At 39.7% G+C, this 18,375-nt stretch overlaps 1 protein-coding gene across 5 annotated transcripts in view; it reads right to left on the bottom strand.

Annotated features, from left to right (window-relative positions):
* The window catches only part of OPA1 (OPA1 mitochondrial dynamin like GTPase), a 94,016-nt gene extending 84,762 nt beyond the window's left edge, over positions 1 to 9,254 (bottom strand). For 2 of the 5 annotated variants that reach the window (XM_082625433.1, XM_082625431.1), the window contains exons 1-5: positions 9,040 to 9,254; positions 4,884 to 5,202; positions 4,128 to 4,224; positions 1,328 to 1,435; positions 228 to 281 (exon numbers count right to left, since the gene is read on the bottom strand). In XM_082625433.1, coding sequence (XP_082481559.1) covers positions 228 to 281; positions 1,328 to 1,435; positions 4,128 to 4,224; positions 4,884 to 5,202; positions 9,040 to 9,071 — 610 coding nt within the window. In that variant the 5' untranslated portion in view covers positions 9,072 to 9,254. The remainder of the gene's footprint in view (positions 1 to 227; positions 282 to 1,327; positions 1,436 to 4,127; positions 4,225 to 4,883; positions 5,203 to 9,039) is intronic. The other 3 variants (XM_082625434.1, XM_082625432.1, XM_082625435.1) reach the window with 2 other exon arrangements.
* Positions 9,255 to 18,375: the final 9,121 nt, after the last annotated feature.

The following is an 18,375-nucleotide window of genomic DNA, read 5'->3' on the forward strand; positions in this document are numbered from 1 at the left end:
GCTTTAATCTTATAATATAGACACATATTTAGGAATTTTAGTTTTACCACAAAAAATTATTTTATTATTTCCACCTAAAGCTTAATGAATTTGCCCAATATAGTTCTGACATTTTAAAATTCAGCATAAGCAATATTATAAATTTGGTCTGCAATTTTATTTGCAGCTAGTTTATTAGATGCATTTAAAAGGCATGTTAAGATCAGCAAAAATATCTGTTTACACACCTAACAAGAGAAGTAGGTCAGAAGCTTCTATGACTTCACTAACCAATTTGTGACCTGTGAAAAATCAGCAAAGGGGGAAATAGAAATGTAAAATTTAACAATGAGCAAACAAAGATGTCTGAGACCTCAGATTTATACCATGATAGGGCAGAATTGGGCAAATACACCAGGACTAACCTTAGTAAATTCTACTCATTATGGTCCGTTATAATTAAATTTGTTTTAAAATCACCAAATCGGCTCTAACCAATTGTGAACAGCAAACACATAGGAAGTATCATCTACTTGTCAAGAACAAGTGATTTATTTTTCCCTCACTGACTAAAGCCAAGCATGTTTAAGTTCCTGCAAATTTTCATTTTCTTGGGCCAAACAAAAATTAAAACCACGGGGACTTCCCTGGTGGTCCAGTGGTTAAGACTCTGTGCTTCCACTGCAGGGGCCACAGGTTTGAACCCTGGTCAGGGAACTAAGATCCCGTGTGCCGCATGGCACGGCCAAAAAATAAAAATAAATAAAAAAAATAGTAAAACCACAGAGCAAAAAAACTTCATGTTTATCCTTTTATCAAAAACCTGGCTTTTATTTGTACTAAATATTTTCATTTAAAAGATGGAAATAGGGACTTCCCTGGTGGTGCAGTGGCTGAGAATCCGCCTACCAATGCAGGGGACACAGGTTCGAGCCCTGATCCGGGAAGATCTCACATGCCGTGGAGCAACTAAGCCCGTGAGCCACAACTACTGAGCCTACACTCTAGAGCCCGTGAGCCACAACTACTGAGCCCATGTGCCAAAACTACTGAAGCCCGCGTGCCTAGAGCCCATGCTCCGCAACAAAAGAAGCCACCGTAATGAAAAGCCCGCATGCCGCAAGGAAGAGTAGCCCCCGCTCGCCACAACTAGAGAAAGCCCGCGCATAGCAATGAAGACCCAATGCAGCCAAAAATAAATAAACAAAATAAATAAATTTATTTAAAAAATGTTAATTTAAAATTATAAATAAATAAAGATGGAAATAAACAAATGAATACATTTAAAGTATTTTTCCTCTGTGTTTCCCAACATTTTAAACGAGATCAAACACACGTCCTTCCTTACCTGTGGTAAAAAAGTCCTTCAATAAGCTGAGGCTTTCAACAATCTTGTCAAAGTCGGGCGCCAATTTTGCAAGGTCCTCTGAATCAGGAAGGGCTTTTCTAATTTTCTCTGGAGAAGAGAAAAGAAATAGTCTCAAAATAAGAATTTGACTATTGAAACATTCATACAATTTAAATAATCATTATAAACTTAAACATTTTTTCCATTTTTCTCCCTATTCCAACTATAACTGCTACGTATATCTGAAACAATGTGTTATTCTGATGATCTTCTACAAGCCATGAAAATTTTTTAAAGACTCACCAAACATACGGTTTAGAGGGTTATCTTTGATTTATAAGTTAAATGCCTTGAGACAGAAACACTGTATAAATGTTAACACTGGATTGGAAACAGAAGTATTTTTTGGGAGGAAGTCACAACAGAAAGGCAATGAATCAAAGAAAAAAGAAAAAATATCTTTTGTAGCACCTGACCTGAATTCCAAAAAAAGTGATGAAATCCCAGTTCAAGTTTAAGAACAGAACTCCATTACTTTTCTCTCTCCTTTTGTGTTCCCTAGGAAGACTAACACTTGTTACCACTTCAGAAAAACTGTCTCTGAACCCAAGACAAGCCATTACTTTATTATTGCTAGCTTTATTTATAAAGTGATCAAGTATTTATTTTTGTTTACAAATACTCAACAATTTTGTCAAAGTTTGGTACAACTTTACAGTGTCTTCTGAATTAGGAAGGGCTTTTCTAATTTTCTCTGGAGAAGATAAAACACAAAGTTTCTCAAAATAAGAATATGTATTAGGTCTTATTCGATAAAAGCATTAACTTGTTTAATTTTCATGTCAATGCTACAAAACAGTTCTCATCAACCACATTTTACAGACGAGGAATGGGGCACAGAGGTTAAGTAACAGGACCTGCACATACAGCAAAGTGGGGGAGTCAGGTTTAAGCCTAGACAGTCTAGCTTCAGAACCCAGGCTTGCAGTCACTACAGCGCGGGACTAGTGAATGCATACCGTTAAAAGCTCTTCTCATAAACGTTAGAAAAATAATTTGAAGGAGTGCTTTTCCTGTAAGTATCTTTGTCAATGCAACAGTTTTATCTTTAAGACAGTGCTGTGAATAGTGCATGCAGAGGTTAAATCCACCCCCATATACACCTAAGCTAAAGTCTAAAAAATGTCTACACAGTCTTAAAAAAGAGACCTGAGGAAAATAATTTCATCAGAAAAAATCTTTTTCTAAAGATCACCATGAGTTACTGGCAATCATAACTATCAAATATACTTTTTTTCTCATCTATCTATTATTTGAAAAAGGGAACAATGAAAGACTAACAGAGAAATTACTCTGGACACTAGCAGGCTCTTAAGGAACCTGGTTACAAAAAGTAGAGGTAACCAAGGTACTCAATCAAAGGGAGCTAGTTAGGTGAAGCACAGTGCATCTGTTCTGGGTAACATCAGACAACATTGAAAATGATATTCAAGAAGGCTGCTCGGCAGAGTAGAAAATGCTGACAAATGTGTTAGGTAGCAAAAGATAAGATAGCAAAGTGTATGTTCACTATGACTATATAATTCTTAAAAAGGAAAGTAAAATATTAACCACATATACAAAATAGGTACAATTAAAAGAAACTGATCCCTAAGGATAGTGGCAGCTGTGTTAAACTGATGAACTAGTGGATAATTTTTTTCTTACCAATTTTTTTTCTGCTATTCTATTACTTTTATCATTAAAATAAAACTGCTACAACAGGCCATCATCAAAAAATCTACAAACATGGTGGTGTGATGAATTGGGAGATTGGGTTGACATATATAAACTAATGCGTATAAAATGGATAACTAATAAGAACCTGCTGTATAAAAAAAAAATCTACAAACAGTAAATGCTGGAGAGGGTGTGGAGAAAAGGGAACCCTCTTGCACTGTTGGTGGGAATGTAAATTGATAGCGCCACTATGGAGAACAGTATGGAGGGTCCTTAAAAAACTAAAAATAGAATTATCATATGACCCAGCAATCCCACTACTGGGCATATACCCAGAGAAAACCATAATTCAAAAGACACATGCACCCCAATGTTCATTGCAGCTCTATTTACAATAGCCAGGTCATGGAAACAACCTAAGTGTCCATCGACAGATGAATGGATAAAGAAGATGTGGCACATATATATAATGAAATATTACTCAGCCATAAAAAGAAACAAAACTAGTTATTTGTAGTGAGGTGAATGGACCTAGAGTCTGTCATACACAGAGAAGGAAGTCAGAAAGAGAAAAACAAATACCATATGCTAACACATACAGAAAGGAATCTAAAAAAAAAAAAAAGGTTCTAACGAACCTAGGGGCAGGACAGGAATAAAGACGGAGACGTAGAGAATGGACTTGAGGACACAGGGAGCGGGGAGGGTACGCTGGGACGAAGTGAGAGAGTAGTGCTGCCATATATACACTACCAAATATAAGACAGCTAGTGGGAAGCAGCCGCCTAGCACAGGGAGATCAGCTCGGTGCTTTGTGACCATCTAGAGGGGTGGGATAGGGAGGGTGGGAGGGAGACACAAGAGGGAGGAGACATGGGGATATGTGTATATGTATAGTGGATTCACTTTGTTATACAGCAGAAACTAACACACCATTGTAAAGCAATTATACTCCAATAAACATGTCAAAAACAAAAAAACTGCTACAACCTTAAACTTAGAGTTAAGGAGCTATCTCAATACAACTATTTCTCTTTCCTAAAGATACAACCAAGAAAAGTATTTTAATGTTGATACAAACCGAAATCGATATACTCATCAATCTCCCATACAATGTCAGGCACAATCCATTTATAGTCACTAAGGTCAGGTATCATGTCTTTCCACTGATCAAAAGTCTGAAAGATAAGAAAGTATGCCGATCAAATGATCTGAATGCCATATAAAATATAAAAAAAACTATTTAAATTTATTTTGTTAAAACATGCTAAGCTACTAAGAGCAATGTATTATGTTCAAAATTTTTAGAAACAAAGTGGCCTCTGCTCTTCTAAAAATAAATTAGCAGACAAGCATATAAAACATGTAAATGTTCCTTTACTAAATACAGAAAATGGAAAATTCAAAATGTACTCCTATTTCAAATGGGTTTCATGATTTGGCTTTAAACAACACTGAGGAATACAAGGAAGACAGACCAGGGATCAGGATACCCCGCCTTTGGTCCCAGAGCTGCCACGAAGTAGTTGCATGAGCATGCCACTTACTTCCCTGCCTGTGCTACTAAATGGCAAAGCTGAAAATCAAACCTAAGTGTTCTTACTCCCAGACCAGTGCTCCTTCCATTAGGCCATTTTCATCTCTTATAATAACTAAGATTCAGAGAGCATTTTCCTATTAGCACCATTAAAACAATTTAGCACATAATAGAGACACACAATAAATGTTTAAACATCTAATTACATTCTACTGCACTAAAGAAAAACGACATATGCTAAGAAACCTTAAAACAATCATGCTGGAATAATTGAAAAAGCAGTAGGAAAGTTAACCTCACCTTTTTGGCTGTATAGCCACCCCCAACAGCAGATCCGAGTATCAGATACCGAAGTTTTAAGAGTCTTGCAGCTAGTCTCGCTGGCCAAAAATTTCTGTGGGGCTGGTAGCCATATTTAATTGGAGAAAGTTTCAGTTTACGTAAAGGAAGGTTAGTTAAAGAGGAGAACTGCTGAAATGAGGTCCTGAAGTGGGGTCTTTGAAGCTTTAAGATAGGATGATGAGAATGATAAATACTTCGTGAAACCAGATGCAGTTTTTGTAGTGGTAAGCTTCCTTTTGTTCCAGAGCTGTGTTTCACTAAGGACTGGCAGACCTCACTGAAAGAAAAATAGGTGTGGAAGAAAGATCAGATGGGGAACCAATGCAAAGGAAATGATATAAAAGAGCAATATGCAAAAGGGAAAACACACAGGCACACATGACCAATCACACTGTGCCTTACGAGAGTCCACAGTTACTAACCATTTACTGTGTGCCAGGCACTGCTGCAGCAGGAGCTAACTCATTTCATCCTGCTGATAATCCTATGATAAAAGTACTAGTATCGCCCCCATTTTACCAACGAGGAAAAGGCGGACAGACATAAGTAAGTTGCTGAAGTCCCCACTGACATAAGGAGTAAAGGAAGGATTCAAACCTAGGCAGTGGGACTCCAGAGCCTGTCCCCTAATTTACTATATATGGGCTATGATCCTGGTCCAAGAAATCAAAACTGAAAACAAAAAAGGTAGAGACTTATTTTATTAACTACTGACAGCTATTTGCTGTCAGTAAAGTTGAAAACATAATACCTTTGTATAGTGACATATCCGAACTAAACTCATCATGGTAATCATTTTGAAATGGTATAGAAATACCAAATCACCATGTTGTGTAATAGGAACTAACACAGTGTTGTAGGTCAATTATACTTCAAAGACAACCAAACAAACACACATAGAAAAGAGATCAGATTTGTGGTTACCAGAGGAAGAGGGTGGCAGAAGGGGGAATTGAATGAAGGCAGTCAAAAGGTACAAATTTAGAGTTCTAAGCTAAATAAATACTAAGAGTGTAATGTACAACATGATAAATAAGATGAACAGGCTGTATGTTATATATGAAAGTTAAGACAGTAAATCCTGAGAATTCTCATCACAAAAAATTTTTTTTTCTATTTCTTTAATTTTGTATCTATATGAGACGACGGCTGTTCACTAAACTTGCTGTGGTCATCATTTCATGATGTATATAAGTCAAATCACTATACTGTGCACCTTAAACCTATACAGTGCTGTATGTCAATTATACCTCAATAAAACTGGAAAAAAAGATGTGCTGTAATAGCAAAAAATGTTACCACTTAAATATCTAATATTAAGAACATAAATTTGTAAACTATGGTACATAAACAAAAGAGAATACTGAGAATACTGTGTATAGCCATTAAAGTGATAAATATGAAGACCATGTAGATATATGAAAAGATTTCATGTAATGTTAGGCTAAAATGGTGGTATGAAAATAAATGTGAATTATGGATGCACCTATACAAAAAAAGGCATGTAAACTTTTACTTTTAAGCACAAAAGTTCCAGTAGCTTATAACATCTATTCTTTGCCCTCTCATCTATGTTTCACAATCCTGAGATGGTCCAGGAATGGAAATTAAGGAAAAATTATTAACACCTCATGTACCTGGCTCCCCAGAAAAAGAAAGAAAGAAGGGGGGGAACACCCCAAAGAGAAAAGAATCTAAATGCACATGTTACTATCTGAGAGCTCTTCCCTCCTGTCCTTCCTGGCAGAGAATGAAAGTCTCCTACGAACAAACATACGCCTGATTATCTTATTCAACACACAGTCATAGTGCTTACTATGGGCCAGATCCCATACTAAAGAATAAAATTTTAATTCATTTAATTACACGGGAGTAGAAATATCTTAAGGAAAAGGAATCAAGGAACACTGAAATAATGTTGTGACGAAGGACAGTGAGGGGAAAGGGGTACCTAACTGCCAGGCATTATGTCAGATGTTTACACAAATGCTACGGTTAACTCTCAGAAAAACCCAGTAAGGTTAAGTATCCTTATTTTACCAACTTGCTTTTTTTAAACTGTGTCTTGCCTAAGGTAGAATGACTAGTGAATGGTGGAAAAGGAATTTGAATCCATACTTCTATATTAGGCCAAACTAAAAATCAAATGTGATGCAAAACAAGGCTCCCCAACTCCAACCCCAGAAATCATCTATTCACACTCATCCATCATCTCCTTTTAATCTATGTTCTGTTTCCTAGCATGTTATTATTTTTTCAACAATTTTATGCAAATATTTATTGCACCTAAATAAATGTTGGGCATTGGTCTTCTGACATGTCTATGAACACATATTTAGATATATATGTCAAAGAATGTTTATTTATTAAAGATTAAGAATTTAAATGTACTCCTTCATAACATGCATAGGAACTACATCAAGAGACAAACTCCAGGGCCTCCCTGGTGGCGCAGTGGTTGAGAGTCCACCTGCCGATGCAGGGGACACGGGTTCGTGCCCCAGTCCGGGAGGATCCCACATGCTGCGGAGCAGCTGGGCCCGTGAGCCATGGCCGCTGGGCCTGCACGTCCGGAGCCTGTGCTCCGCAACGGGAGAGGCCACGACAGTGAGAGGCCCGCGTACCGAAATAAATAAATAAATAAAATAAAATAAAAAGAGACAAACTCCAAAACTTGGGGCATCTGACCTTCCGCATGTCTACTTCTGCAGGCAGCTAAACTGTGCTATCAACATAAGACATATTAAGCCATGACTACAGAGTCAATAGTAACTTTAGAAACAATTTAGCCAACAGCATCCAATTGAATAAACAATTATCAGTTGATAATTAGTCGGTTGGAAACTCAATTCTTAAAGTTTTTCCTACATATCTTAATTGCTCCAACAAAGTACGCTATTTTCTGCAAAGTCTTTTCTTATTTAAAGAAAATTAAATATATTGCCCCAGTAAATACTGAGGAGTAGAAATAAAAAGGTTGTAAATAACTTAGTTCAGTACCAAGCGCTGTGGATTTACTCAGAAATTAAAATTCCATGACATTAGAAGTAACTTATTCAATTATTCTAATTGACTGAAACTTCAACTATTGTATGCCATTCAGTTCTAAATTTAGAATCAAATTAACCTTCATAAAACAAATGGATCCCCTCACTTATAAACACTATAAATTACACCACTTAAAAACATTCCGAAAAAAATTCAAAACAGGTGTTTAGAGACTGAGTTAATTCAGGAAAACCAAGTTTTTCCAACCTTGCTTGATGTATGTTATTTCTCATCAAATGCCTGCAACAATGAGTTAAACCTGAAGATGTCTAAGGATACTAGAACACAGCTACGTGTAAAGATTAAAGTCAAATTTAATTTCATTAAAATGCACACAGTAACCCATAGAAATGTAAATACTTCTATGATTTTCGGTTTAGAATAACACAGACCAGGGCAACAATAACACAGTGATTAGAAAGGTGGTGCTACATTAACCACCTCACATCCAAAAAGCAAGTCTCCCTTCCTAAACACTGAAAAAAGCTGCTATTAAGAGAATATCTCTAATCACCATCTCTGACACTATATGTATGCGTCACCGCTCCAAATCTGACTCCAAATCATGTTCACTCAGCGTACTAAGGAAAGAGACAGAGTCCCCTTCACCCCGAGAGCAGAGCTCAGGTACCTGCAAAAGCAATGTAAGCTGGCGTGGAGGCAGAAGCAAAAGACAGTGAGAATTAAGAGACGCGGCAAGGGTGACACATGGTTAGAGTCATAGAGCCCGGACAGACACAAGAAGCCACCAGAGACAGAGAAAACAGCGAGGATAGAAGGGTGAAAGGGGCAGGCACAAAAGGAAAATAGAAAAGGCCAAGACTGAAAAGCGCCCAGAATCTTCCGAGGGGCATAGGAACACGGACAGGGGCCAGTACGGGGGCCAGCACCTAGGTAAACCTAGTCAGGGCTCCTGTCACTCCAGGTCCTCAAAAATATCCCGGAATCCTCCAACTGATCTCTGCTTGGCCTGAGAGTTACCTGCACATTCTGGATGTCGTGATGGGACAACCTCGTTTTCTGGAGGCCCCGGAAATAACGGGGCCAGGTCGGAGCCCGCACTTACCAGGCCACGGCAGCCCGGCGTAGTCGCCACATCCCGCCGGCGAGGAGGTCACACAGGCGCCGAGGCGGCCGGGGGGAGCCTCGGTGTCAGCCCCAGTCCGGCTCCTACTCCAGGAATGACCCAAGAAGAGGCCCTCGGCAACAAGGGCACAGACCAGCCACTGCGGACCTCCCAATGGCGAACGGACTTCCGTGAGAGCCTGCTCGGCACCCGTACTCGGTCCGTCGGGCAAACCTCCACCCCACCCCTCTTCCTAGGAGGGCAGCACAAACGGTCCGGGGGAGGACTCACGCATGCGGTCAAAGCCTCTGTAGGAACCACAGTATTTTCCCCTCCCCTCCCCTCTCCCCACCCCGCCCCGACCCGCCCCTCCCTTTTTGTTTCCAGAGTGGAATGGTGAATTCTTGCCTCTCTGGTTAAAGACTTGGGGAGGGGAGGGGTCTAGGTGTGGGGCAAGGGCTGAAGGACGAGAAATACGGAGTGATAAATTCTTGCTCGGTGGCTACCATTTAGAAAATTTGGTATTGCAGGAGCATAGAGGAACCTAGGAAATACAAAAGGAATACAGTACAGGGATAGAGTAATAGAATAATGAAAACCCACGGCTGCCCCTTTGCCCTGCTCCTTTGTTTGGCCTCTTTGTTTACGAAGTACTTTCATATTCTTAGAGCAATCTCCGGAGGCTGGAGAAGTACTGGACAAGTTAAATGCTTTAGAATCTCTGAAGGTCAGACCTAAGAGGGGTCATGAATTAGGAGACCTAAGTGCTTGGGACAAGCTTGTGCAGTTTATAAAGGCGTCAAAAATGATTTTGTTCATTTACTCCTTAATCGGCTTTCATCTGGCTTTTAATCACACTAATTTGTTGAAATTGCTGTTGTCAAAGCCTCCAACAATTCCATATTGCCAGTGGTCACTGGACTGCTCCGCGTTCAGCTCAGAATATTGGATCTCAGCACACTCCTTAATCGGCTTCCCTCTCCTGGCTTTCAGGACATCACATTCACATTTTCGCAAGGACCTGCTACTCCCCAGTCTCCTTTGCCATTTCCTCCTCCCAGCCTCTAAACGTAGGATCTCTTGAGATTCTGGACCCCTTCTCTTCTCTGTCTTCATTATCTCTCTAAGTAGTCTAAGTCAGTTCTATGACTTTAAATACCCTTTTCCCATTCCAACTCTTATCATTTTATGTTTTATGTGGAAACGGGCCCATACAAGGGATGTGGCCTGTGGAAGGTAGTGAAGTCAATTAGTGGCCCAATATCAGAGGGCTGGGTATGCCCCCTTCATTTTAAGAACTCCACCCCCCGGCACATGCTACACACAAAATTCCTTTCCCGTAATCATCAGACTCATAAGTCAGTGTGCATCCATTCACAGTAACACCAAATATAGACCCAACCTATGGTAGTAAACTTCCCAAATGAAGGGCTCTGGGATTTTCTTTATTATATTTAGTGTGGTGACTGTTTTAATGGCAAGTACAAATGGGAACTTGCTATATTGATCTGTACAAAATATGGGTTTTCCCAGGATTGTAGATTTATGCAAAAATTCCTTTGTTACTGTTAATTCCAGTTGTTTTATGGGAAAAAAAAAAGTGGAAACCAAATAATGGCAACTCCTTTCATGTATGGGTTATCTTTACATCTTACAAAGTCCTTGTTTTGTGATTCTACTTCTAGGCATTTAGCATACTGAATCTGTTCTCCGAAAAACTGGGTTCTCCTCTTGGTGGGTGTCAAGCCAAAAGACACAACTAAGCCAAAGTTCAGGAGAAGGAAGTATTTATTCCTTGTAGCAAGTGAGGAGAAAACTGGGAATCTCCCAAAGCAGTAATTCCTCCAACAGCAAAATTTGGGAAGTTGTAAGCTAAGGGAACGTCCATGTTTATGAAGGGGTTGGGCAGTCAACAGAGTCCAAGCTTGAGTTGATTGGAGTCACACAGGTCAGAAAAGGTCAACATCATCATCCCTTAGGTGCCAGTTGATCTAGTGGTTGAGGCTTCAGACTAATCTTTACCAGTGAAACAGAACTGGGAGTCTTTACAACTGATACATTCTCTTTGCTATTGTTACTTCTCTTACCTGATAACAGTTGTTTGTTTCTGCATTCTTTTGTTCCCTTAAGATCGTTAATTACTGAGACCTGAGGGCAAGCATTGTGGCCAGGCTGAGATCACACAATGGCTTTGGCCCAAAATGCCTTCCCTAATGCCATGAAAGCCATACGTAGTTTTCTTTCTCCAGACCCTCTACCTCATCTGCAAAGATGACCATATGGTCATGCAAAGATGTATACATGCTGTTTCTTTCTGCATTGTATGAAAGAGCAAAAGATCGGAATCAACATCATTAACAGATAAACTGACTCAATAAAAAATTGAAGGGTTTACTTGATCAAAAATTATTCAAATCAAGCAGTACCGAGCTGTAACAGAGAAGAGCCAATTTTGACTCCATGCTGGATCTGTTTCTTTGACTTTCATCTTTACTTTTCATTGCTTTTGTTATTATAATCATATATAATGGCCTGCCTCAGGGAACCCTGCCCCTCTGCCTGAATGTTAAACTGAAGTGCCTTCCTTTGTTCAGCACACAGGGAGACAATCTGACCCTGCCCACCTGTGAATGGCTGCAGGAAAGAAGAAATTAACATACCGCACCTCAATGCAAGCCATGGGAGGAGATGTTTTGCAAGACTCATGGCCCTTTTTACTTTACTTCCTCGCCGCCTCTCCCTCCTTGATTCTATAAAAGAGACTGGCATCCAGACCCCGATAAGATGGTTTTGGGGGACCCTAGTCCGCCATCTTCTCAGCCTGCCAGCTTTCCGAATAAAGTCGTTATTCCTTGCCTCAACACCTCATCTCCCAATTTATTGGCCTGTCGTGTGGCGAGCAGAGTGAGATTGGATTCGGTAACAAAGCTAGAATTGGTTAGAAGTGATCCATCCATTGACACTTTTATGGAGAAGACACAGAAGTGAAGAAAGGAAATTATTTGGTTGGCTGTAGTTTAAGTGGTTACCTTATTTGGGAAAGCCTAGTTGGCTGTTTCTTGATTGATTGTTTTAGATTTTGATTTCTTAACGTTGAGGCTTAGGTTTTGTTTTGCTTAGTAGGCTGCTATAGGGGAACAAAATTTGCCACCACAAAATGTGTCTCTTTGGCATGAGGTTAATTTAAGTTGATTATTTTTAAGAAACAGAAGACTCAGGAAGTCTTTCTTTTTACCTCCCCCTTAGCTGCCTAAGGAATTTAGACAGAGGACCTGTTGTAGGAATAGAGCTATCACCAGAGATATCTGTAAAAGATACGGACTAAGTGCAGTGGGGGAAACTCTTAGTGATCAGAATCCACTCTCCATCCATTTGTCTCTGAATGGCCCAGCATTTATTTAGGAAATATTTAATTTTCAAATTCCATGTGAATTTCCTTTCTCCCCTTTGAAGTCCCAAGCCCCTATCCCCAACATCTACTTTTGTCTTTAGCTGAGGATGGTCCTGATATTTAAGGTAAGGCTTCAATCATTTTGGCGATTCACAGTTTTTCCGGGTCTCTCCCATGTATACATGTTATTAAACTTTTGTTTGATTGTCTCCTATTTATCTGTCTCATGTCAACTTAATTATTAGACTATTGCTGAGCACGAGTTCACATGCCCAACACACAGTGATGCCAAACAAACCTAGAAGTTTGGAGTAGAGAAAGGTTTCTTGAAAGGGCCATGAAAGGAGAATGGGCAGCTTGTGCTCAGAAAACCCAAACTCCCAGATGGTTTGGGGGGAAGAAGTTTTATAAACAAGATTCAGGATGAAGGCTGCAGGGTATATGACTTTTTTCTGATTGGTTGGTGGTGAGGTAACAGGACCCTGTTCCATGAATCTTGTACTCAGCCTGTAGTTACCGTTCTCCACCTGAGTGGGGGCCTTAGTTTCTACAGAAGAACTCAAAGTTATGTATATCCCTTGAGGAGGAACCAGGACCTTGCTTTATGGCTGCACTCTTGTCTCTTGATTGCTCCTTCTTTGTTTCTGCATTCCCTTCCTTCCCTAATTAGAAACTGTTTGAATCTGCCCTTTGGAACTGAGGGAAGTTCTAGGAGGCTGAAGCTTTTTTCCTACAAACAAGAAATGGGGGATATAGAAAGGCTTTTGTACCAGGAGGGCCCCACAGCGTCCTGCTCCATTTCAAGGCCAGACAGAAGAACCTAGAAGGGTAGAGGAAAATTTCTTCCTCCTCGACACTGCCAAGACATTAGAACCATCTTGTCTAATGACCTTTTTGTTTAATTAATTTAATAAGAAAAATAGCCAGAAATAGAAATAGTTAAATAAATTATATTCATACTAGCCATGAAAGTCTATGAGTTAGATCTCTTTGTCCTGATAAGGAACAATTTCCAATATATAGTATCACATGAGAATAAAGGGGCAGAATATTGTGTAATCAAAATGCCACCATTGGTCCAAATTCATCCCCCTGACCTGTTTTGTTTGGCTTGTGTTAGCCTATTTGATGTTTTAAAAATAATGTTGAACTTGTTGCTGTTAAAGAGAAAAACCACAGGCCCCAAACAGTGTCACTTATGCTAAAGCCCATGATACCAAACCTAGATTTAACACCTAACCCAATGAGGCCCTCCTGGGTACAAAAGCCTCTCTGTGCCCCTGTTTCTTGTTTATAGAAAAAGGCTTTAGTCTCCCGGCCTTCTTTGAGTTCCACTTTGCAGACTCAAGCAATTACTAATTAGGGAAGTGAGGGAATACAAAAACAAAGGAAAAGCAAATAGTTCAGTGATAAAACAGTCATATTTCATCCTCAAGTGATACACATAACCATCTGATGCATATCTTTGAGTTGTTCTGCAGAAACTAAGACCCTCACCCAGGTGCAGAATGGTGACTACATGCTGACCACAAGCAGTGAACCCCAGAATGGTTGCAACCAGAAGGTTGATGAGTAAGTTTCCCGAAACTTCATCCTGTTACCTCACCACCAATCAGACTAAAGTTCACGAGCTGCAACCCTCAACCCAGATGTTGCTTTTAAAAACCTTCCTGGAAGCCATCAGGGAGATTGGGTCTTTTAAGCATGAGCTGCCTGTTCCCCTTGCTTGGCACCCTGCAAATAAATGCTATACTTTCCTTCACCGCAACCTGGTGTCAGTAGATTGGCTTTGTTGCACTGCGGGCAAGTGGACCCAAATTTTGTTTGGTAACAGTAACAACCTGGACTTGTGATTGGATCTGAAGTGAGGGGGTAGGGAACCAGTCTTGTGGAGCTGTGTATATTAAGGATCTTGAGATGTGAATAGTACAATATTTTAGATTATCCAGGTGGGCCCTAAATGCCAGTACATGTATCCTTACAAGAGGAAGATGTCACAGGTACACACAGAGGAGAAGGCAATGTGAAGACGGAGGCAGAGGTTGCAGGATCTCACCGACTAGAAAGAGACCATGCTGGCACCTTGATCTTGGACTGTCCAGCCTCCAAAACTATGAAAAATGAATTTCTGTTCTTTATAAGCTACCCAGTTTATGGCATTTTGTTATAGCAGCCCTAATTGACTAAGGCACAACCCAATTAAAAATGGGCAAAAAAAATTCAAACAAACACTGAACAAAGGAAGATATATATAAATAACCAAGGAACACATAAATGAAGTGCACAATGTTATTAGTCATCAGGGAAATGCAAATTAAAACCACAAGATACCAATATATCTCCACTAAGCTGCTAAAATGAAAAAGAATGACAATACCAAGTTTGATGAAGAACTCTCAGGCACTGCTGATGGGTATGTAAAATGGTACAACCACTTTGGAAAAATATTTGACAGTTTCTTACAAAGCTAAACATACACCTCCCCTTTGGTCCAACAATTCCACTATTAGGGATTTATCTAAGAGAAATAAAAACACATGTATGCAAAAAAGGCTCGTATAAAAATGTCCCAGCAGCTTTATTTACAATAGCCAAGAACTGGAACCAAACCAAATGTTCATCAACAAGAAAATGGATAAGAAAATTTATACAAGGAAATACTACTCAACAACAAATAGGAATGAATTATCGATACAGGTAACAACATGAATGAGTCTAACAGACATGCTGAACTCAAAAGAGGATATTTCTTTCATGTGATGCTCTAGAACATGGAAAATGGGTGTTGAGAGTGGGAAAGGAACATTGGGGTACTTTCTAGGGAAATGGAAATGTTCATATGATAGGAGTCTGGGTGACCTGGATGTATCCATTTATCAAAATGTACAGCTAAGATTTGTGCATTTCAAATTTCAGATACATACATTTACATTTTGCATAAATCTGTAAAAAATAATTGCGTGAGGAAGGTTGAAGCAGGGAGATTAGATGCAACAAGAATAGCAAAATGTTGATAATTGTGGAAGCTGGGTGGTGGGTATGAGTCATTATATACACACACACAATTCATTTATATAATTTTCTGTTCACTTTGTATGTGTTTAAAATTTTTCATTATAAAAGTTTTAAACTGTATCATATGATTCTTGTAAAAATAATACAAGAAGGGAAATAAAATGCATTTGACAGGCAGTCTCATCAGTGTAAAAATGAGGAGCAGAGAATGACTATGAAAGGCAAATAGCCTATGTGCTGTGTAGAAGTTATTCCAGCTGTATTAGTTTCCTATGGCTGCTGTAATAAATTACTCCAAACAATTCTGGAGGTCAGAAGTAAGAAATGGGTCTCACTGGGCTAAAAAGAAAATGTCTATAGTGCTGGATTGTTTCTGGGGTATATAGGGAAGAATCCGTTTTGCCTGTTGGCTTTGCCTTTTCCAGCTTTTAGCGGCTGCCCTCAGTCCTTGGCTCTGGCTCATTTCTGCCTTTAAAGCCAGCAGTAGCTGCCTGAATCTTCCTAACAGAGCATCACTCTGACACTAACTCTTCTCCCTCTTCCACATTTAGGGACCCTTGTGATTACATTGGTCCCACCCATATAATCTAGAATTATCTTCCTATTTTAAACTTTTATTTTTTTAATTTATTTTTTGCGGTACACGGGCCTCTCACTGTTGTGGTCTCTCCCGTTGCAGAGCACAGCCTCCGGACACGCAGGCTCAGCGGCCATGGCTCACGGGCCCAGCTGCTCCGCGGCATGTGGGATTTTCCCAGACCGGGGCACGAACCTGCGTCCCCTGCATCGGCAGGCAGACTCTCAACCACTGCGCCACCAGGGAAGCCCCTATCTTCCTATTTTAAAGTCAAATGATTAACAACCTTAATTTCAACTGCATCCTTAATTCCTCTTTGCCATATTCACAAGTTCCAGGGATTAGGATGTGGACTTCTTTGTGGGAGGCATTATCCTGCCTACTAGACAGCTCCATTTAAATTCTTTTGACTGATCTCTCTCTGATACTAAGGGGTGTGTGTGTGTGTGTGTGTGTGTGTGTCTGAAGTATCAAGTTTATCCCACCCAGCCACACCTGGGAATAGCTGTAGTTTTAAAATTGTACTTCTAATCTTTGTTTTCATATTTATCATTTTCTTATTTTTAATGATTTTTATACATTTGTCATTTTTCCTGCTGTATAAAAAGAAATCTCAAATTTGCATTCCATGTCCACAAATGTCATTTTCTGCAGTGGTACTGTTGCCTTTCCTGCCTTCTAAGTACTTTTTAATATTCTTCTGCCTTGTAAATCTTGTTATATTTCTATCACTTATCTTTATTGCTTTCTCTGCCTGTACCTTAGAGGTCAAGTTTTTTCATTATCTTAAAGATGCAGGGCCTCCCTGGTGGCGCAGTGGTTGAGAGTCCGCCTGCCGATGCAGGGGATACGGGTTCGTGCCCCGGTCTGGGAGGATCCCATATGCCGCGGAGCGGCTGGGCCCGTGAGCCATGGCCGCTGGGCCTGCGCGTCCGGAGCCTGTGCTCCGCAACGGGAGAGGCCACAACAGAGAGAGGCCCGCATACCGCAAAAAGAAAAAAAAAAAAAAGATGCAAAATTATTGTCTATTTTTTTTTCTTGTCCCTATAGTAAATAAACTCATAGACAGTAAAATCATGGATATGATTTTCCTCTGGATTTTCTATTACAACTATTGTGATTACTATCACCAGTGGACACTCATCCAATGTGCTAGGCACCATGCTCCCTCCTTACATATATCTCCCTACATTCTTTTCTATAACATTTTTTTCACAGGCTTCATTTTGTGTTTTCTTCCTTGCTCTTCTAGTTTTCTATCACAAAGTATGTATTAACCAATGACTAAAATCTCTAATTCTGCTGTATATACCTTGTACTTAGTGGTTATTCCTCCACAATTCTGGCTAAAGGTTTGGGGTTTTTTTGTCACTGTTATAAATTTTCATATTTTTGTTGCATTTTCACAGGTATTTTAGTAATTAATTAGAAATAAGCTGCACCAAGGACGGATAGTCAAATATAGACCTTATTGGTCTTGTAGATGTTCAAACTGAAGCCTTGCTTTAGTTGGACAAACTGTGACGTGGAATACATTTTTGAAATGTATTTTTGAAAATTGAATTTATACTGTTTTCCCCAGACTTCTATTTCCCTTCTGCCATTGAAAAGGCAGGCAGCTTTTGTAATTTCCTTGCCTCACATATATTAGGAGGAAGGAAGTATGGGGAATTCAAAGGCTCTCCTGGTGAAAGCTTTCTATGAAAGCTTAAGTCCAGTGTTAGGATTTTACGAGGAGGCCTGGGGTAGAGAAAGGGCCTTGGAAAAGCAAAAGTTGGACGGTAGAGATTCCTAGAGTTGAAGCAAAAGTTGGAGGGTAGAGATCCTAGAGGCCAGAGAGAGGAGAATGTTCTCCCCTAACTACCTGTCCTGCACTTGGGAGAGATTAAGACCTCTGAGGGGTCTCAGCTGCCGTAAAATTCCACCTAAGCATGATCAGAAACAGCAGATCCATCAGATTCAAAAGCATCATGAAGACTAGGGATTTGGGTGAACTCCAGAAATTACCTATGACCATTAATTGTACAGAACTATTTTCTACACGTATAGTTATTTATTATGTCTATTACATCCGTCTGGTGGAAATAGTGTGCTACTGTGTATCTCTTCCCAACTCTGCATTCAGTGACATCTTGTTGGTAGTTTGTAATTAGTTTACCCCTAATAAAAAATACTACTACTACCACCACAGAAATCAGCAAACTCTACCAATCAAGGCTTGATTTATTATTTTGTTGACTGTTTAGTCTTAAGAAAGTGATGGAGAAATGGTAATACTGTAGGTTCAATTTAAAAGTGTGTTGTATCTGTGCCTGTTCCATTGTGAATAGCACAGAACGTTGAGGAAATATTC

The sequence above is a fragment of the Mesoplodon mirus genome (assembly GCF_964341445.2).
Source record: "Mesoplodon mirus genome assembly, chromosome: 6".
NCBI classification, from domain to species: domain Eukaryota; kingdom Metazoa; phylum Chordata; class Mammalia; order Artiodactyla; family Ziphiidae; genus Mesoplodon; species Mesoplodon mirus.